At 46.7% G+C, this 22,761-nt stretch overlaps 1 protein-coding gene across 5 annotated transcripts in view; it reads left to right on the top strand.

Annotated features, from left to right (window-relative positions):
• Window positions 1-21,952, top strand: part of LOC148540716 (uncharacterized) — a 62,027-nt gene extending 40,075 nt beyond the window's left edge. For 4 of the 5 annotated variants that reach the window (XM_088442836.1, XM_088442834.1, XM_088442839.1 and 1 more), the window contains 3 exons: window positions 13,074-13,136; window positions 16,916-16,966; window positions 20,616-21,952. In XM_088442836.1, the coding sequence (XP_088298962.1) occupies window positions 13,074-13,136; window positions 16,916-16,966; window positions 20,616-20,702 (201 nt within the window). In that variant the 3' untranslated portion in view covers window positions 20,703-21,952. The remainder of the gene's footprint in view (window positions 1-13,073; window positions 13,137-16,915; window positions 16,967-20,615) is intronic. The other variant, XM_088442835.1, reaches the window with a different exon arrangement.
• Window positions 21,953-22,761: the final 809 nt, after the last annotated feature.

Genomic DNA, 22,761 nt, shown 5'->3' with positions numbered 1-22,761 from the left:
CTAAGGGCTACACTTTGCAAACTAACCGGGAGAGGATTTCTTTGGCATTCTCCCCGGCAATGGCCGCTGCACATGTGTGGTTAGTAGAGCGCTCATGCGCAGTTGTCCTGAGAGAGGATTGAAGTGACTGCTGATGTGGTCACTTCACTTTGAGCTAACGTGGACAATTCCCTCCCAGCACATCACAAGGATGTTCTCCTTCCGGAGCCCCTGTCCCTGCATGTGCTATTTCATTTGGCGATATCACATACTACAACGTATCATGGGCACTATTATCACGTCCAGATCGCATGGAGTTGCGATTATTGATAAATGGGCCCTAATAGAGCTAGGGCTAAGGGTAAAAATATTGACATGGGAAGAAACTGGTGAAGATATGGGCAACACAGGGATGCTATACATGGAACACGCTCACATTGGGTTATAGTTATACTGCAGTGGGCCTTGTCACTAGGGGTGTGCACCGGCCACTTTTCGTGTTTTGTGTTTTGGTTTTGGATCTGGATCTTTCTTCGTGTTTTGGATCTGGATTGGTTTTGCCAAAACCACCCTTCCGTGTTTTGGGTTCTGGGTTTTTGTGTTTTGGATCTGTATTTTTTTTAAAAAAGCATAAAAACAGCTAAAATCACAGAATTTGTAGGTTTTTCTGCTCCTATGCTATTATTAACCACAATAACCTTAATTTCCACTCATTTCCAGTCTATTCTGAACACCTCACACCTCACAATAGTGTTTTTATGTCCAAAAGGTTGCACCGAGGTAGCTGGATGACTATGCTAAGCGACACGAGTGGGCGGCACAAACACGTGGCCCATCTAGGAGTGACACTGCAGTGGCAGACAGGATGGCAGTTAGAAAAACTAGGCCCCAAACTGTACATAATGCAAAGAAAAAAAAGAAGTGCAAGATGGAATTGTCCTTGGGCCCTCCCACCCACCCTTATGTTGTATAAACAGGACATGCACACTTTAACAAATCAATCATTTCAGCGCCAGGGTCTGCCACACAACTGTGGCTGAAATGATTGGTTCGTTTGGGCCCCCACAAAACAAGCTGGCAATTAATGTGTCCCTGCACAAACTGGCTCTACGGAGGCAAGATGTCATCCTCATCCTCCTCATCCACCGATTCCTCACCCTCTTCAGTGTGTATATCCTCATCCTCACAAATTATTAACTCGTCCCCACTTGAATCCACCACCACAGGTCCCTCTGTACCTTCTGGAGGCTGGTCTCCCTGGAAGAGCTGATAATTCATTTTGATGAACATCATCTTCTCCACATTCTGTGGAAGCAACCTCCTACGCCTTTCGCTGACAAGGTTCCCGGCTGCACTAAACACTCTTTCGGAGTACACACTGGAGGGGGGGCAACTCAGGTAAAATAGAGCCAGTTTGTACAGGGGCCTCCAAATTGCCTCTTTTTCCTGCCAGTACAGGTATGGACTGTCTGACATGCCTACTTGGATGCTGTCACCGATGTAATCCTCCACCATTCTGTCAATGGTGACAGTATCATATGCAGTGACAGTAGACATGTCAGAAATTGTTGCCAGGTCCTTCAGTCCGGACCAGATGTCCAAACTTGGTCCTGCCTGCCCTGCATCACCGCCAGCGGGTTGCTTAGGATACCTACGTTTTTTCCTGGCAGCCCCAGTTGCGGGAGAAAATGAAGAAGGAGCCGTTGACGTGTCACGTTCCGCTTCAGCTGACAGTGTGTTCACCAGCAGGTCTTTGCACCTCTGCAGGCTTGTGTCGGCCGGAAAGAGAGACACCACATAGGCTTTAAACCTAGGATCGAGCACGGTGGCCAAAATGTAGTGGTCTGATTTCAACAGATTGACCACCCTGGAATCCTGGCAAAGCGAATGAAGGGCTTCATCCACAAGTCCCACATGCCGAGCGGAATCGCTCCGTCTTAGCTCCTCCTTCACTTTCTCCAGCTGCTTCTGCAAAAGCCTGATGAGGGGAATGACCTGACTCAAGCTGGCAGTGTCTGAACTGACTTCACGTGTGGCAAGTTCGAAGGGCTGGAGAACCTTGCACAACACGGAAATCATTCTCCACTGCGCTTGAGTCAGGTGCATACCCCCTCCTTTGCCTATGTCATAGGTGGATGTATAGGCTTGTATGGCCTTTTGCTGCTCCTCCATCCTCTGAAGCATATAGAGGGTTGAGTTCCACCGCGTCACAACCTCTTGCTTCAGGTGATGGCGGGGCAGGTTCAAGAGTGTTTGCTGGCGCTCCAGTCTTCGGCACGCAGTCGCTGAATGGCGAAAGTGGCCAGAAATTTTTCGGGCCACCCAAAGCGTCTCCTGCACGCCCCTGTCGCTTTTCAAAAAATTTTGCACCACCAAGTTTATTGTGTGAGCAAAACATGGGATGTGCTGGAATTTGCCCAGATGTAATGCCCGCACAATATTGGTGGCGTTGTCAGATATCACAAATCCCCAGGAGAGTCTAAGTGGGGTAAGCCACTGGGCGATGATTTCCCTCAGTTTCTCTAAGAGGTTGTCGGCGGTGTGCCTCTTACTGAAACCGGTGATACACAGCGTAGCCTGCCTTGTAACGAGCTGGCGTTTCTGAGATGCTGCTACTGGTGACGCTGCTGCTGTTGCTGCGTAAGGTGATACATCTACCCAGTGGGCTGTCACAGTCATATAGTCCTTAGTCTGCCCTGTTCCACTTGTCCACATGTCCGTGGTTAAGTGGACATTGTGTACAACGGCATTTTTCAGGACACTGAGGACACTTTTTCTGACGTTTCTGTACAGTCTCGGTATCGCCTGCCTAGTGAAGTGGAATCTAGACGGGATTTGGAACCGGGGACACACTACCTCCATCAATTGTCTAAATCCCACTGCACTAATGGCGGATACCGGACGCACATCTAACACCAACATAGTAGTCAAGGCCTCAGTTATACGTTTTGCTTCAGGATGACTGCTGTCGTACTTCATCCTCCTCGCTAAGGACTGTTGGAGGGTCAATTGTTTAGTAAAAGTAGTGGTGTTCCTACTTCCTCTCTGGGATGAAGAACGACTCCCAGCAGCAGCAACAGCAGCAGCGGCAGCAGTAGGCGTAGCAATGCAGGATCCTCCGGAGGAATCCCGGATAGGAGAGTCAGTCATGCCAGTGACATGGCCTGCAGGACTACTTCCGATCCTGACTAAGGAGGAAATTGACGAGGAGGGAGTTGACGGTGTGGTTTGCAGGCGCTTGGATACAACAGGACAACGGGATTTAGGTGTCCCTGGACTGCTTACGGTCTTAGCCAAAGTTTCTGAACTTGACAGTAACTTTTTATGAACGCGCTGCAGGTGCCGTATAAGGGAGGATGTTCCTAGGTGGTTGACGTCCCTACCCCTACTTATTTCACCTTTACATATGGTACATATGGCAAGACAGTTGTTGTCCGGATTTGGATAGAAATATTGCCAGACCAAAGAGGTGGAATGTTTGGTCTTCTGCCCAGGCATGACCGTGATGGGCTTTTTCATCCCACGGACAACAACTGTCTCCCCCGGAGCCTGATTTAAACAAACCACATCACCATCAGAATCCTCCGGGCCAACTTCCTCCTCAGCACCAGCTACACCAGTATCCTCATCCTGTTGTACTTCAACAGTGACATCTTCAATTTGCATATCAGCAAGTGGACTGTGGGTGCTCCTTTCAGCACTTGCAGGGGGCGTGCAAATGGTGGAAAGAGCCACCTCTTCCCGTCCAGTGCTGGGAAGGTCAGGCATCGCAACCACCACCACACTTGGACTCTCCTTGGGGATTTGTGATATCTTCTTAGAAAGCACAGTTCTTCGCTGTGCTTTTGCCAGCTTAACTCTTTTGATTTTTTTAGTGGGAGGAGGGCTTCCATCGTCATGTGAAGCTGAACCACTAGTCATGAACATACTAGGGATCGACCTTAGCCGTTCCTTGCCACTCGGTGTCGTAAATGGCATATTGGCAAGTTTACGTTTCTCTTCAGCTGATTTAAATGTCTTTTTCAAGGTCATTTTCCTGAACTTTGCCATTTGGGATTGTATGTGCCCTCTACTATGACATTGGGCATCGGCCTTGGCAGACGACGTTGATGGCATGTTATCGTCTATGTCATGACTAGTGGCAGCAGCTTCAGCACTAGGAGGAAGTGGTTCTTGATCTTTCTCTATTTTATTTTTATTGGAGAAAGTTTGGTCCTCCATTTATGTTATATCGATTTGATATATACGTGCGGCTAAACACAGAAAATAATTTTTTTTTTGGTTTGGACTGGAGTGTACTTTGGGGGTTACAGCACCCTTTAACGGTCAAACCAGCCGGCCCTTTACTTATGACACAGGCGCACGCTTGGCACTACTTTGTTGATGCACGTGCGGCTACTGCGCACGTGCATCAACACAAACACAGAAAATAATTTTTTTTTGGTTTGGACTGGAGTGTACTTTCGGGGGTTACAGCACCCTTAACAGTCAAGCCAGCCGGCCCTTTACTTATGACACAGGCGCACGCTTGGCACTACTTTGTTGATGCACGTGCGGCTACTGCGCACACAATTCACAAACACAGAAAATAATTTTTTTTTTGGTTTGGACTGGAGTGTACTTTCGGGGGTTACAGCACCCTTAACGGTCAAGCCAGCCGGCCCTTTACTTATGGCACAGGCGCACGCTTGGCACTACTTTGTTGATGCACGTGCGGCTACTGCGCACACAATTCACAAACACAGAAAATAATTTTTTTTTGGTTTGGACTGGAGTGTACTTTCGGGGGTTACAGCACCCTTTAACGGTCAAGCCAGCCGGCCCTTTACTTATGACACAGGCGCACGCTTGACACTACTTTGTTGATGCACGTGCGGCTACTGCGCACACAATTCACAAACACAGAAAATATATTATTTTTTTAGCACTTGGGGGGAGCACCCCTGATGGACAGAGCACCCCCTGGACAACACTACAGCACCCCTTTAGGACTGGGACACTGCACAGGACTTTGGAGTGGACACAGCCCCTATGGACAACTGACTGCACAACACAGTCCAGCCAGCCCCTATGGACTTTGAAGTAGTGGACACAGCCCCTATTAACAACAGCAGCACAGCACAACACAGCCAGCCCCTATGGACTTTGAAGTAGTGGACAACAGCAGCACTACACTACACTACACTACACAGCCCTAACTCCCACCCTCCCTCTTCACTGTCCACAGCCGAGTGAGAAAATGGCGCCGACGCGGGTACCTTATATAGGATCCAAAACCCGCGAGACTCGGAAGGCGGGATGATGACGTTTTGCCTCGATTTCAGATCCGAGTCTGGCGGGAAAAGTCGAGCCTGACTCGGATCGGCCTCGGATCGGGGGGGCTCGGGGGGGTTCGGATTTCAGAAATCCGAACCCGCTCACCCCTACTTGTCACCTATAGTGTTTGTAATTAATGACATTGTAGCTGGCCCGGAAATGTAAATGAAAGTGTGAAGATTGGTGGCATCAGGGCGCCCATAACCTGTGATGATTAGACAGTGTTTTTGTTGTCAGTGTATCAAAATCGTCTTCCCGGGAGAGTCGCTGTGGTAAAAGCTTATATTGGCACACAGTTAAAAGTAAAGGGATAGCTTTCACTATCACTTTACTGCTGGGTTTGGACCCAGCTTACCTACTGTGCATGTGTGTGTTGGAAATATGTGTATATCGGGGCAGTGTCAGGATCCCAGTGGGGTTTCCCCTGTGTGATCATACTTGCAGGAAACAATACTTTGATCAAGGTGAATTAGTAAGATTTATTGTCATACAGGATGATGCAATGTTTAAGTAGGCAAATGAGCAAACAGGAAACAATGGCCCTCATTCAGAGCCATTCGCTATTTGCGGTCGTTCGTTTAAAAACAAGGGGTGGCTATTCAAATGATCCGTACGCACATTGCAGTCTGTTCACACCTCTAAGTCTGAAAGAAACGAGCAAAACATACGCTCGTTTATTTGTTAAAAACGCCCCCTGGCCGCTCGCACCATACGTCATGTCCGCTATTTATTAGATTAATCGAGTACATCGACCAGCGTATGAACTGCTCGCTATTCTTGTGGTTGGTGTTTGCTACCACAAATTTGCGAGCAGTTCTGGCTCTAAAATAACCCAGTGACGTGGTCATTGACGCTGCTGTTTTAAATATACACACCCATAAAACGCCCGTTTTGACCTTTAAGCACGCCTGCGTTCGGATCTCCACTCCCCATTTTCAAGCACCTTCCCCTGTTACCACCCACATACGCCTCATTCTGTCACTCAAAATAGCAGGCACTCGCTATATAGCGTACAAACGGTTTTCGCCCACACTGACTGGTTCGCGCATGCGTACTAAAAAGCGCACGCATGCGCAGATGTGCAAACATCGCTCGGAACGAGCGTACTGCCGCTAACGAGCGGCTCTGAATGAGGGCCAATGTTCACATAGGCATTTCTGAGTAGCTGGTATGCAATGATAACACAGTCCAGGATAATGCAGGGAATAGAAACAGAACTTAGGAGGATTCAGAGGACAAATGCTGGATGAAGTATATAGATACACAAAGTCCTGGTTGACGAATAAATTGAAGTGTTGACTGAAATGTCCAGAATATACTGTAAAGTGCAGGTACACTAGAAACTTGATAAACCAAAATGCACAGGTTAGAACAGATGATTGGAGGCACTGATCTAGTGTGCTGCAGAGCAGTGCAGAGAATCTGGAAGGCACTGGTAGTTCTAAAGAATATGCCTCAGCAAAAATACCAACACAGTCCTGGATTGTAAGAGCAGTATGTCAAGCAGGTAAAACAATGTCCCAAAAGGCAGATACTTTATATACACTAGATAAACAGAGTCCGGATAACTGATAAATGTAATAAATAAAGTCCCAAGTGGTAGATAAATGTAATACTAGAAATGCGTTGTGGTGCCCAAGTTTGCTAACTTGGAAGAAGTCACAAGAAGCAAGTAGGGTTTGGGTATGAAATCCCGGCTGTCGGGATGCCGCTGGTCAGAATACCGACAGCGGCATCCCGACAGCCAGAATCCCAACACCCATAGAACTAAAGGTAAGTATTTTCCTAATCCCTACCCTAACCCTCCCTTCCCGGTGCCTAACCCTAACCTCCCCCCCAGTGTCTAAGCCTAACCTTCCCCTCCCCGCACCCTAAACCTAAAACCCCCTCCCTGGTGCCTAAACCTAACCTCCCCCTACTGCCTAAACCTAACCTCCCCCTCCCCGCACCCTAATCCTAACCCTCCCCCTAGTGCTTAACCCTAACCCCGCACCCTAACGTCCCCCTAACACCCTGATACTTACCTTCGGGATGCCAACGGTCGGGATACTGTAGGGATTTCGGTGCTGGTATTCAGACTGTCGTCATCCTGCATGCGGCGATGCCGACTACATCCCATAGGTGGCAATAACTGGACAAGTCCTGGATAGCTGGAAAGCTGAGCTCTGGTGAAGCAGATTAATGTCCCAGATAACTTACATGAGAAACAAGAGGATATGAGGTTGCAGGGAACAGGATCTAGAGACAGCAGGAAACATGAGGAATACTAGTATGATCCGGAGTGCAGACACTGAGGCAGTCTTGGCTTGATGAACTGGCACCACGGAACTTGTGTGGCTGGTCTAAATAGGAAGTTCAGGTGCAGCACCACAAAGGACCACTCTCTCGGTAAGAGTGGCCCTTTGCGATGGAGGGATCTGATTGGATCACTCCCACAGCACTCTCGATAGAAGCCCAAAGTCTTCTATAGGGTAATGCCATCAGGAAGATGACGTTACCCACTGCAACCAAGCCGAGTGCATCACACTCCGGAGCCTGGTGCATATGAGAAATGCGATCAAACCCGCATTTTCAGGGTTTGATCGCATTTCTTGATTTGCTGCAACCCGCCCCAGGACTGATGATGTAGCAGAATTTCTGTACACACCAGCGGATACCTTGAGACAATGAACAGCTCTATTGCTTAACTAGCATATTGGTTTTATTGAAGAGATAATGTGTACAGCTGTACTCACTGTTACATGGAGCGGAGCTTGAACAGAGCAGGGGTAACATACAGCTCACCAGCTGCTTAATGTTTGCTGATGCGGATAATGGTGCAGGGATGCTGGAATACCGTTCTGGTCAGCAGTAGTACCGGGACTCACTGGAGCTAAGTGGAAGAATTCTGTCTCCCACTGTGACACTCAACACAGTAACAAGATGGTGATGCGCATGCGCAGTACTTAGTGGACATCTTGGAATAGGGAATGAAGCATCCCTAAAGAATCAACAAGGAGTCTGCGTAGTAGCGCTCTCCATTCTCCACAGCATGGCCCTCTGGTCATGTAAGTGCAAGTACAAGCGGACGGGGAAGGATCCAAAGTGTTGTGCTGACATGACCTCATTGGCAGGGCTGCCATCAGAAATTGTGGGGCCCGGGACTGACAAAATAGGCAGGGCCCCTCCACCCCTCCCACCACTATTGTGAAGTCTCATGAGTCATGACTTACCTTATTGCCTTGAAGAATGCTGCTTCCTTCTGGCTTCTACTTCTCCAGGTCTGGCTGATGCTGCTCCTCACACGCCACAGCTACTCTGACCTCTTCCTTCCAGTGTTTTATTGAACAAGGGCAGGGGCAAATGCAGGATTTTCTGGGGTGGGGGGGTTCTTTAGTGGACTCACAGGTCCAGGATCCCTAACACTTGTCACCCCCTGGCCTATAACCTGGGTGACTAGTTCACCATCTGGATCACCATACCTGTGCACAAACAACATTTTTAAAGCTAGATAACAGGTGCTACTAATCAGGCTCGCTGCAGTTCATCTCTAACCTTAAAGAAAACCTGGACTGGATCGATATTCAACTGCTGTTCCACATTTAAACCAGTGAAATCCTGCTGCCCCTGCCACAATACATACATATATATATATTTATATACTGTATATATATATGTGTGTGCGTGTGTGTTTTAAGGATTCTGTCTTTGAACCTTATAAATACCCCTGCCTATACCTTCTAATATCCTTCCTATAAACTTCTAAGGATGACGATAATTTGCGTACGCAGTCATACAGTAAATAAAGACTCCAGACCTAGAACCTGTGGTTCCAAAGCACAAAGTATTATTCAAGTAAAAGTACAGCAGTTACACGCTATGATCCTCATATAATCTTAGCGCAAAGAGATAATACAGACCCAAGTACAATTATACATATGCAGCACTCTCTGGTCCAGATGTTAGGCATCAGCAAGAAACCCCTCGTCAATCAGCATTCAGCACGAAGACTAGGAACCCAGGGTCAGAGCACACATATTTATACCCCCAGGAATAAACAACACAATAGAGAAGTTTGTTGCTAATACCATTGGTCCTAAAGGAGAGGGCGTATGTTACAAGGCATTTAACAGGTTAGTTCAAATAGACACAATCCAGCCTCTAACAACTGGTGGTCCCTGCTTTCCCGCCTCATGCAAATCCTAACAGTTGTTCATATAATGTACATTTTGTTGCTTGAAGTCTCTGCGGTCCATAAGTTGAGAATGCATGTTGCGATCTCTCCATCGATATTACCGGAATACTGTTGAGAGAGTACGCATCAGTACAATACCAAACATGGCTTACTTATCACGTATAAAACCTTAGTTACGAAATAACCTTTATTTCCTAGCAATGATAATAAATGTGCATACTCGAATCTTATACCTTAAAGCTTATGGAACCTTGTATGTGAATATGTAATGTGTGAGTATGTGGGGTTTGATGTAAAGACGCTAGTTAACTTGGGGCAGATGCGTGTGCATGGAGCTAATATTCAGCGTTTCTATACAGGGTCTTATGCATTCGCTAATATGCGACTAGTTAACAGCGCAATTGTGCGTATTAATGTGTGTATGAGAAATGGTGCACTTAAATCTCACTTAAACTCACAGTGATTACGCAATTATAGCATGAGCCTCTACAGGCACGTGAATTCATTAGAGCACAGAGATAACGCTGATCTGAAGTCTTAGCTTCTTCGCTCTCAGCTATCCCTAGAAGTGAACATTTAGCAGTGTGGAATGCTGAGCATTATAGTTCCATGACTTGCTCATGCCCCAGCAGCCCCCACCCTTTTCAGGCTCCAAAATACTGGTCTTTGTTCTCCCAGGGCCTGTGTAGATGCAAATTAGCACAGCTACAAGACCCAAACCTCAGATAACACTCTTGGCTTTGAAGGTATTTTATTGTAGGAAGCCTGCTAATGTAAGGTGCTACAAATGACCCTCTTGCTGTATTCGAGCAGGGCCATCTGGAGTGAGAGCAGACGTTATGTCCATGAAGCTTGTCTTCACAGGCTAGTTGTCACGTGGCCATTTGCTCTGTTTAGCTAATGCAATCCAATTTTGACATACTGTACAGCCATTTCTGAAATATATCCTTTAGGGGAATTATAATAATAAACACACTTTATCCAGAGCACCCAAACTATGTAAAGTCATGAAATGGGCTTTTGATGAATCGCCGTAACTTATGGCGATGGTCACAGATGCAATCGCATGATGCTAATAGTAATATAGCCACATGTACTAAAGTGTGAGTTTATCTAAAATGGCGCTTAGGCGGCCATTCGCAAAATGGCTTCTTGCGATCTCATTTCCAAGATGGCGTCTTGTGGCCAGTCGCAAGATGGCGTTGCTGCGATCCAAGTTTATACTGATCTTGTCTCAGCCAATTATCCAGCTTCGACAGTTTATTAAACACACACATATATATATAATATATACAGTATATAGCTGACATGTATATATTATATATAACACACATATATACACATTAACACATATGTACACCCTAACATACATACATATGTCCACACTAACACATACATACACATTTATGCAGTACACTCTAACACATACATACACATACAGTATATAGAAACTAACATACATACACATATCCACACTAACACATACATACACATATATACACTCCTACAGACACATACAGAAACATACACACTACAACATACATACACATGCTAAAACACATACATACTTATTACTGATTCAACAGCAGGTTATTAATGGGGGCGGAGACTTCACATCATTAGGCCCCGACCTGTCCGAAATGACGCTTTGCTGGTGTATGGGGTCAGGGCTTGCAGTATTGGCCCCACCCCATTGCAATCTGAGCTTGAAGAGGGGATGGGGAATCAGTCCATTGGGGGGGTTAGTGCGGGCTGTGCAGTGGTGGTAGGAGTGGGCACGGACCCCCCCACCCCCGTTCTGCTAGTGTCCGGGGCCAGGACTCTAGTCCCGGCAGTCCCTCCCTGATGGTGGACCTGCTCATTGGTACAGACAACATATATGTCAACTTTGCACAATACATTTCTAAATCTATGAAATTAAAAGCCATACATATGTAGCCTGCTATCCTGGTGTACATCTATAATAAGACTATAGCTACCCTTGTATTATTTGCATAGCTGGTCATAGGTGTGAAAGCCCTAATGAGGATATCTAATGTGTTGCTTCATTTAGAGGCTAATTCCACAAAATTTAAATCCTTACACTAAGGACCTCATTCAGAGTCGGTCGAAGCGGCCGCACGGTCGTACGGGAAAAGGGGCCGGATATGCAAATGATTCCCTCGCAAGTTGCGTCCCTAAGTTCGGATTGGTAGCTGGCCGACCAAGGGGAGGAAGCGGTCGGAAGACAAAAAAATACGCCCCCTTCTCGTACGCATTGCACGTCATCTCCGGGCATATAAGGATTAATCGAGACCATCGAAACTGGTCGTAGAGCTTAAGGTTGACCATACTCTCTCTTAAGCTCTACGATCATGTCAGTGTAAAAACCTCCCATATCACATGTGCCGTGACGCTACTTTGTTAATTATGCACTCCCATAAACCATATGCACTCCCACAAAACGCCGTTCGCATAATGAGGCACGCCTGCGTTCGGATCTCCACTCCCCCGTTTTCAAGCCCCTTCCCCTGTGACCACCCACAAACGCCTCCATCTGTCACTCAAACTACTGACCTGGCTGTGTTCAAGGAGAGAGAAATTTCTGATCGTAGCGGCCAGTTTGCGCACGCGCATTGCGAACTTTACGCATGCGCAGTATAGCGAACATCGGTGGCGTACGACCGTGCGGCCGCTTCGACCGACTCTGAATGAGGTCCTAAATGTTACCTACCTGGGCTCCAGAGATCACCCACTTTCTGACGCATTCTATTTCTAGCCCTTGGTGCCCCTGCTAGGCGTCTTTCATACAAACAGTATAATGTCAGAAAGAGGTAATCACAGGACAATGGCGGACATTGTGGGAAATCTAATTGGGTGGATGTATTTCCCAGCATTTTATTGTACTAGCGGAGTTGGTGTTGATTGTATTATTTATCTTTAAGAACCCTTAATTCAAAAGGTGATTCTCACTTCTCTTGCCTTGTTTGAGAAGAGACTTCTAGTGTCATTGGTGGAACTGCATTGTGACACAGACGGACTCAGGGCCTGATTCAGACCCGCTCGCAAGCGCATAGTGCTCGCAAGCGGGTCGATGGTGGCCCAGTGCACATGCGCGAGCCCCGGAGTGAGCGCAAAAAGCACTTGCTCCGTGGCTTACTACAAAAGGGGCGGCTGTCGATGTTGATCAACAGCTCGCCCCATTTTGTAGGCATGGCCGGGGGGTGGCTTCACAAATGGAGGCACTCCCAAGCGAACGCCTGCCGTTTGTGGGCGGCCCCACTGACATCACCAATGATATCAGTGAGAGAGCTTCCGGCTCTATTAGAGCCAGAAGCTCTCTGGGGCTTGCGGCCACGAGACCCTACCACAAGGGTCTCGTTGCAAGTCCGATGGTCGCGATGGTCTTGACCATCACGACCATCATCCTGGCCACTCGCAATAGCTGTGGGTGGTCACCCACAGCTATGCGAGCAGCCAGGAGGCCGCAACAACAAAAACAGCGCCCGCCCTGATTCAGAGCGAGCGCCTCTGAATCAGGCCCTCATTTCATAAATATTTTCTTGACCAAGTGTTTTGTGTTGTTCTGCTCAGTAATGCTCTTCACCTAACATTTTCTTTTTAGAAAGAAGCACAGAGAGTGGAGGAGGAGTCATATGCTGCGAAGAGAGAAATACAGTTTCTCCAGGTAAGTTACACTGAGGCTTGTGTGCACTGGCCACCATTATTCCTGTCATGCCTTAGGGAAAGATTTGATGAGGGGTTTTTTTTGGCAGCTGAATATTATAATGACCAAAAGGTTTCAAGTTCATGGTCTTTGTTATCCCATGTACAGTTCAGTCCACCTCATGGTATATTGGGTACAAGCTCTCAGTGAGGACTTATTCAAACACATGATTTATGATACTTTGGGCCTGATTCAGAATTGACGCTATTGCATTCACAGCTGTGATCCCAGCACGCAGCTGCTGTGTGAAAATATGGTAATGCTGTAGCCGGGTGGAAAGGTATTGAGATGCCCACCAGCGTCTTTGCAGATCCAAGCAAGTGTGTACAAATAAGCAGCCCCTGTCGCAAACCATTCGATAATCAGGCATCTGAGTAGCCCTATGGTCAGGCAGAATGGCCCCCTGAACTGTGCTGTCGGAACCACGTTATCTGCGTACAGGATCACAGACACAGGCTCTGACACGTCCCCGAAAATGGCAAGGCCACCCCTGCTTTTTTTGCTGCCACTTCCTGTTACCACTGCTAAACTGCTAATGGTTTTATTGACCTGCTCAGTGTACAGTGCCCACCTAAGTTCTGGTGTGCAGAGAAGCCACTGCTAACTAGCTGCTGAAATTGTCATGCTTTGTAAAACATTTATTGTAGTTCTCCTGCCATATGGTGTGGTTACCTGGAAACTCACAAACACTATTGTATCTTGCCATAAAGAAACAAAGTTTACTTGTTGTTACCCATTATCATCGCTCAGATGTTTATCAGAAATTGTGAGGCCCGGGACTGACAAAATAGGTAGGGCCAGGGCCGGATTTACCGCTAGGCAACCTGGACGACTGCCTAGGGCCCGCGTAGGGGCCCCCCCCGAAATCCAGCCCTGATCATCTGGGATGCTCAGTTGTGGACATATCTTTGGTGCAGCCGGTGCATTGCACCAGTGCCCACCATGCCCGCTGCAATGACAGCAGTGATAATAATGAGACACACTGACTCATTACACTGGGGCCGGCTATAACAAAGAAGAAGGAGGCGGTCCGGCTCGCCTCTTCTCCTCCCCTATCGTCTCCTCTCCTCCCCTCCTCATCCTCTCTGCGGTGAGGCAGCCAGTGTCTGAGGGGTGGTGGCTTTAGAGGCCGGGGAGTTCGTGGTCTGAGCAGGCTTAGGTGGCTCCTACGGCCGGCCATAGCAAAGAAGGAGGAGGCAGTCTGGCACGCCTCTTCTCCTCTCCTACTGTCTGCTCTCCTCCCCTCCTCTTACCTCATCCTCTCTGTGGTGAGGCAGCCGATGTGTAAAGGGTTGGGGGCTTTAGAGGCCAGGGGATGTGGGATCTGAGTGGCTGGCTTCATCTCTGGTGCCCATTCCTCCTCAGCCGCCGCCCATACCACCCAGGGGTCCGACGTCACAATCTAGTGACTGACCCCGGCGTGAAAACCAGAGGAGAGGAGTGCTACAGCAACTACACTACAGTCAGACTCCGTGAAAGGTCAGTTCTTCACACTTAACTAACTCTCTCTCTCTCTCTCTTTGTCTCTCTCTCTTTCTCTCCATGTCCGCGTGAACCCTTTCAGCTAAATTTACCCCCTTTACTTCCTCCTTCAGAAACCTAACATACTGTACCATTGGCCTCTACCCTTTGCCTATCACTCTCTGCTTCTTTTTGTAACGCTCTTTCTGTCACACTCTCTCTCTCTCCATCACCCACTGCCCATCACTCACTGCCTCTTCCTGCCACCCTCTCCCTTTCACCCACTCTCCGTCACCCTCTTTGTCTCCGTTACCCTCTCCCCATCACCCACTGCCCTTCTCCCTCTTTTTTTACTCTGTCACCCACTGCTTCTCCCTATCACCTTCTGCTTGTCATCCTCTCCCCGTCACCCACTGCTTCTCAATATCACCCTCTGCTTGTCACCCTTTCCAAGTCACCCTCTGCCTCTCCCTGTCACACTCTCCCAGTCCCCCTCTCTCCATCACCCTTTCCATGTCACCCTCAGCCTCTCCCTGTCACTCTATGCCACCCCCGTCACCCTCTACCTCCCCCTGTTACCCACCGCTGTGGGGCATATTGTGAAATATATATATTATCCTTAATTTCCACAGAGCCCATATTTTCTACCCATTGTCCATGGCATTAGCATAAAGACGCAGTAGTGGCTGCGACAAAAGACGCTACTGCAATAGTGTCCACCTTTGTATCACCCCCACACTGTGCACAGTTTTAGTCATGTCATAGAATCCACTCCAGTGGCAGCTCCAGAGGTGAGGCTGCAGCTTAGCACAAAATTCAAATAGGGGAGCCACACCAACTGCCCTTCCAAACATCGATAGCCGGGACTCACTGCCAGTTGTTGTGGTTCCCCTATTTGAATTTTGGGCTGCGCTGCCACCCCACCTCTGGAGCCACCACTGATAGAGTCTGTGATTGCATGTGTTTGTGTGCCTGATTCTGATTCACATGCCACTGTGTCTGCATTAGTGTCTGTTGCCGTAGGCACATCTGTGGCTTTATGATAATGCTAGTATCAGCCCTTCCCCTTGTATACAGCCATGCATCTGACTGTGCTTTGACGGAGACGCCCACTTTAAGTGCCTTTAAAAGCTGTACTACCACTTGGTGCGCCTTTATATGCAACCATCGGTCACACCATCAAAACTTGCACCAGCCCCATGCTAGGTGCAGAATCTCCATCAGAGTATGACCTCCAATATGAGCATATAAGCATCTGAGTCTGAGTTTGCAACCTCTTCAGCAACACTCCCATAACATGGTATATGACATGCCCATAAAACGGTGCATCTCCATGCATCTGAATAGCCACCTCCCAGTCACCACCCAGAAACGGGCAGCACATTTCATGCGTTGTGCTTCTCATTTGCTACTGTGACTCTGGGCCTGATTCAGTACAGATCGCTATTGCAATCACAGCAGTATTTATGCACACAGTCTCACTACGAAAATATGCTAATGATTGCAATTGCAATGCCGACGCAGCCTAACATAAGGACGTCCACTTTACCATACACACATCCGTAATACTTAGCATGACCGCAAAACAATGAGTACAATCAGAGCCTCACGCACACTTGCACAAGGTCTGACCTTACTCAGACATTGCTAACCTCATCACATGCAGTGAAAGCCCAATCTGCGAATGACATTGCAGTGGCTAATTTATGCATGCCCTTGTAATGGCTTTCAAAAGCACTGACATGCCTGCTTTTAAACCACCCTCCCCCCTCCGTCACCACCCCCGAAGGGTACTTCCTGTCAATCACTCTGCGATGGGTCATCGTAGTCACTGCGATCACAGTCCCGATCGCAGTGGAGTGTTCGCGCACTGCAATACATACGCATGCACCGAACACAACAAGCAACCTATTGTGTGCGTAATTGCAGTTGCAATCAATAATGTGTGCATACACACTGTGGGCTGTACAACACTTTAGGGATTTTTGTGCACCCACAACAGCAAAACAAATTGCTGAACTGTGTGACTATGGGCATTAGGTGTGACTCAGGCCAGTGTGCCATTAATAGATAAAATATTTGGTGACTGCGAAGCAGATGTAGGTAAATTGTTCATAAATGTAATATCACGTGAAATGTATTGTTTTATGTAAAGTGCTATTAGAGCTCACTACAATATAATTTGATTACTGCAAGAATAAAAATAAACTGCTATTATATTCTGTATGTAAATGTTCCTGAGACTCTCATGGATCCTGATTTTTATATCCACTTGACAGATGAAAATCAGTTACATGAAAAAAGTGAAAATGGAAATGGAAAGATCAGAGGTAAGCTAAATAGGAATATACTCAAAAGCACAATTTCGGCCACTTAGTCATTTTTAAAGCAGCAATATTTTAAAAGGCAAACAGGACAGTTTGCATTTTAAATTATGGCCACTTTAAAAATAGAGGTTCATTTGCTCCCATGCAGGCTATTAAATAGAGCCCTCATGTCCTAATGGGATGGGTATGGTATGCCGGCACTTGGGATCTCGGTGGTCAGAATCCCGACGCTGGCATACCGACAGGGTTAGAATACCGACACTTGCCGGTCAATATACGAGCCCTCCCCCTCTCCCTACCCTAACCCTCCCTCCCCAGTGCCTGACCCTAACCTCCCCCCTATTGCCTAAACCCAACCTCCCCCTCCCCACACCCTAAACCTATCACCACCTCCCTGGTGCCTAAACTTAACCTCCCCCCTAGTGCCTAAACCTAGCCTCCCCGTCCCCGCACCCGAAACCTAACTCTCCCTCCCCGGTGCCGAACCTTAACCCTCCCCCTAGTGCCTAAACCTCTATCCTCCACCTCCCCGCACCTTAAACCTATCACTGCCTCCCCAGTGCCTAAACTTAACCTCCCCTTTAATGCCTAAACCTAACCTCCCCGTCCCTGCACCCTAAACCTAACTCTCCCTCCCCAGTGCCGAACCCTAACCCTCCCCTTAGTGCCTAACCCTAATCCCTAATCCTAACCCTCCCCTAACTCACGATACTTACCTTCGGAAAGCCGGCAGTCAGGATTTCAGCGCCGGTATTTAGACCATTGGCAGCCCGCATGCCGGGATGCTGACTACATCCAGTGTCTGCTGCTCTTTAATGGACCAAGATGCAACACAAACTGCAAAGCACAATAGTGAGAGCTAAAGCAACAGACCTATTTTAAGTGTAGTATAGTCAGAAATTTTAATTGTATATTATGAGTTATATATTAACTGTGCAACACTCGTGTCCGTCCTAAACGCTGGTCTGCTAGTATTTGCTGTGTACAGCCCTAAATGATGAAGATGAAGAATTCAGTTTAGTTCTATGAAAGCCTCATAATGTTTGTTATTTAATAGGATCCAAACCGTCTAGGGCCAATATAATGTAATGTGTTCTAAACAGCATTTATGAAATGGAGAGATTACGGATAGGATGCAGTATCAATACATATCATAGGGCCTGATTCAGACGGACACAATGCCGATGTTGTACATAGTTGAGCAAGTTTTTGCTTCTGCGAACCCAAGTGTCCAATGTGCATAGGATCATTAACACTGGCAAAGGGGTTTGCAATGCCTGGGCATATGGGAAAGATTTCTGGACTGCACAACCTGACTATAAATATGATGGGAGGTGCTACCTGATGAGACTAATTGCAGGCACAGAAACAGACAAATCTCAGGTGCACAACTCCAAATTATTAATAATATATATAAAATAAATGCAATTAAATTTTGCAATCAGTAGAGGTTTTTAGCATAATCATGGCCAAGGTTATGGGCCTACCCACCATATCCAGGTAACCTCTTTCGGGTAGGTCCCTAACATACTAGGGTTCAAATCCAGAGCGCAGGACCCCCCAAAAACTGGCCCAGCCAAGCTGCCCCAGAGCACCACCATAGTAAGAAAAGTGCAGTGTAAAGAGATAGTTAGGAGTAGCTGCGGCTGCATATAAAGAATAAAAATAAAAATAACCCTGGCCATGATTATGCTAAAAACCTCTATTGATTGCAAAATTTTATTGCATTTATATATATATTATTAATAATTTGGAGTTGTGCACCTGAGATTTGTCTGTTTCAATGCCTGGGCATATAATGGTGGAGACTGGGAGGTGAACTAAAGTGATCGCAAAAAGGGGCCGTTTCATGGGCATGTTATGTGTTGCCATGGGCAAGTCTGAAAGAGCGCTGCTGTATTCCCAAGTGTAAATCCACTGCAGAGGCCATGTTTAATTGGATTAGAGGGGAGTAGCTAAAGTAAATCCTAGGCTACAACAAATGTTGATGGTGCGACCGATGTTGCGTCATTGTTGTATACTTCTTCCATCGCAATTGCATGGACCACGCAGCCAGAAAGTGGCCATCTTGGTGCGCGTACACTCCATCGCAAAGGTGGAGCACAAAGGGAAAGCTGAGGTATGCATTTGTATAGTTCCACAATGATAATGAGAAAGTCAAAACTCCTGTCTCTGCGACTTCTGTGGAATTCATAGCTTCATCGCTGCAAACCTCTGGTTCCCATACAGCACAGACCCCAGGACTCTTTAGTAATAGCCTGTCAGGTGCAGGAACCTTCACAATTCTGGCAATTTAGCCCATAGATTTTAAGCGCTAATAATTTAATAAGCAAAACCAAACTCTACGGGCTAAATTGCTGGAATTGCACCAGTTCCTGCAACTCGCAGGCTATTACATAAATGCCCAGACCTCTGCTGACTATGCAGTGCAGAGCCCAGATTTCTGGTTCCTATGCAGTGTAGTTACTCTGCTTACGGACTCAGGGCCTGATTCAGCAGCGAACGCATATGTAACTACATACACAGAACGCGCGATTGTTAGCCATTGCACATGCATATAAGCGATTACACATGCACAGAAAAATCCAGCGCAGAGTGAGTAACAGGCTGTGAGTGTTTGGGGGAGTGGTCGGAAAAACGCAGGCGTGTCTGTGCATTTCAACACCGTTGCTTATATGTGCATAAATTAGCCACTGCGATTTCATATGCAGCTTGAAAGCCCACGGCGTGCACAGAGACTTGTAGGGTCTAAGGATTTCTGCTATACATACCTATCCAGAACTTTTGTATAGTTCTGAAAGCCTTGATGGTAATTGTATTTTCTTCTTCTAATTAAGGATTTTATATGTCACGTGTGTTTACATGTTTTATGTGTCTACTCGTTATTAAAAAGGAGATTATGCTATGTATTGCTTTCTCTCCATTTTTTTGAGAGACACATCCACACCTTTGTCCACGGATGACATGATTAAGAAGATTTGAAGTGATTGAACAAGCTTTCTCTGAACAGAGGACTCACAATCTTCTGAGGATAAGACGTTTGATTATATAGAAATTGTGCAATAGGAATTGACTTTCCATTTTTTATTGCTTCATTATTAGAGCGCCGACATGATAACAGTCATCTAATTTGCATAGAGATAGTATTTATTCTGAGGTTGCGGGAACAACATCATAGGTTATTTGATCTGTTGGCTGCTTTAGCGCATGGGTATACACTCCACTATTTCTTCTTGTCTCTGGCAGGACAGACCTGGTGTAAATGCTATGCGAGTGGTCAATGTTTACACAGAAGAGCGACATTGGACAGATGTGAGAAAGCAGCAGTGGGCATCTTCATGTCCGCGGAGCTTTGACAAGCTTTAGCATATTTTCGCAGCTGCATTCTTTTCGCAGCTGCGTTCTGTGCAAATTTGCAGCTGCAATCACAGTTGCGATCGCTGCTGAATCAGGCCCTCAGTAGATGTGGGGATAACACTCTGCATTCCCAGAGCAACTCCCTGCTGTTATATTGCTCGGTCACTCTGTGTTACATCGAGAGCTACAATAGCTCATGTTAAAAAATATATAGTTATTAAATCACACTTTTTTAAACATTATTTTAACATTGGTTTAAATTTTAACATTAATTTTTCTTGATCTTTAATTCCAGGAAGAAGTTTTCAATGGCGGGAGTTCCTGGGTTTTTGAAGATTTTCTAAGCCTTAGGTTTATAATATACATATTTTATGGAGTTTAGATCAACTATTTTATCATTAAATATCCCATAATATTGGATGTCCGATGGGCAGGGCATTGTGTGCTCTCCATTTCAGCTCCAAGGCGTGCTCAGGGAGGTCAGAAACCTCCCGTGGAGCAGAAGGGCAAAAGCTTGGCTCGAGGGATGACTTTCAATGGCCACTAACATCTTCTAACTTCTCCATTTGATCACCCTGAGGGTGTGCTGCCGATTGATACTAGTTGTGGGCTGGACGGAGTATCTATGCCAACGGAGTCTGGTCCTTGCTCTTTGGGCCATGTGGTGTGGGCCTTCCTCGACCAATGGCTGACCACGTCTGCATACTGCTGACACCCCATCTGACACAATGCGTCCACAGAACTGCTGGTCAGGATCAGTAGACCCCATCAATATTCCCTGGTGCCCGCTCCCTTACCTTGGCCTCTTTGTTGGGGATTTGAGGCAGAAGTTCTTCCTGAGGTCCTGTGGGTCAGTGGAGGTGATCTTGACAGGGTAGAAGCCTATCCCGGAGAGTGGTGGTCCCGTCTACCTTCTGTGCAGAGGGACACCCTGCCTTAAGTGAAGCCCTATCCTGACCCGGTGCTGAGTGGCAAAAGATCTCCAGTGGGAGAGCCTTGGAGTGCAGAAGCTGCCTTATTCAATCCTGGTAGGCCCCTCCTTGCACTGTTCTCACCTGTGATACCTGACACCGGGCATCTGTAACGGAACAGGGGAAGTTTGCCATCTTGATTCTGCCCGGGGGAAGGAGCTGGTGATGTGTCCAATGAGCAGTTGGCAGCTGAAATCCTTCCTGGTGGCGGATCCCTGTACGCATCTTGAATTCCTCTGGTCCACCTAGTTCAACAGAATTGGATTGTGCACATCCATAAAAGATTTTTCATTACTATTGTCTACTAACGTCTTTCTATGTGGGACACATTAAGATTCTATTGTTATAGTGTATCCTATATTTCGTTTCTACATGCTGTGTAGCATTGGTTTTCACTATACCATTAACCTACTTTTGAGATTGATTGTGTGTCTATATATTACTCTATGACTCTGAGTCCTGAGCATCATTCAGGGTTTTAAAAAATTACAGAAGGAACGGTTTACTGAAGTGAAATTATTTCTGGTGTATATTTTCTACCAATTAAGTATTTAAGAATTGGGCACCAGAAATAAAAAAAATTGTGGTATAGAAACAGTTCATGTACTTGAATGTATGTAAATGTCACGTGTGTCACACAAAGAATCACTCCACTACCTGATCTGGGTTCTAGATTTGTCTGTTTCATTTAGTGAATTCCTTACAACATTCTCATGGCTTACAATAATAACCATACTTCTTTCATTGGGTAATGTTGAAGTTACACCATTGTATGCCTTTTAATATCTGATTTAATATAAATAGTCCTCTCATTGAGGGGGTGCTATATCTGTGGATTTTCATAAATGTTGTTCTTTAGCATGGTATGGACAAATTTTAGAGTAGAGCCTCACCTTTACCACAGAGAATGGCTACAAATAGACCAACTACTCCAAAACCACAACCACCTACTGTAGGCATTCTCCTGCTCATGTGATGGAGTTGCTAGAAGAATCTCAGCCTTTATCATCTGCAGCTGGCACCTCTTATCCTAGCTCTAATATGCCTTCCTGTGACTCACCCTTATTCCAACAAATGGATAAGAAGTTAGATAACATTCAATTGTCTATCGATGCGATTGTTTCGTGATTAGGAGGAACTGAGTCAGAGATGGACAGAATTGCAGAGCCGCACACAACTGGCTGTGCAATGCCGTCCATCAAAGATGCTAATGCACAAGGAGGTGTCTGTCAGACACCTGCTTGCTGTATCTGCGATCCCAGCAATGCGACCGAGGTCGCAGCCTGGGATCACCATCGCAACCATCGTGACATCCTGGCAGCTGTGAGGCCAGGAAATCTGCATCCACCGAAACACAGATCATGGCCTCATCACTCCCGGAAAATTGGGGCAACATGCCCCTGTTTCAGAGAACGGTGACCACCCATGCCCCCACCTTGCAAACCCCGAGGAGTGAGTTTAGTCCTATTT

Source organism: Taudactylus pleione, unplaced genomic scaffold, assembly GCF_031769625.1.
Source record: "Taudactylus pleione unplaced genomic scaffold, aTauple2 ptg000018l, whole genome shotgun sequence".
NCBI lineage: Eukaryota > Metazoa > Chordata > Amphibia > Anura > Myobatrachidae > Taudactylus > Taudactylus pleione.
The sequence above is the reverse complement of the archived record's forward strand: the minus strand, read 5'-3'. Positions and strand labels throughout refer to the sequence as shown.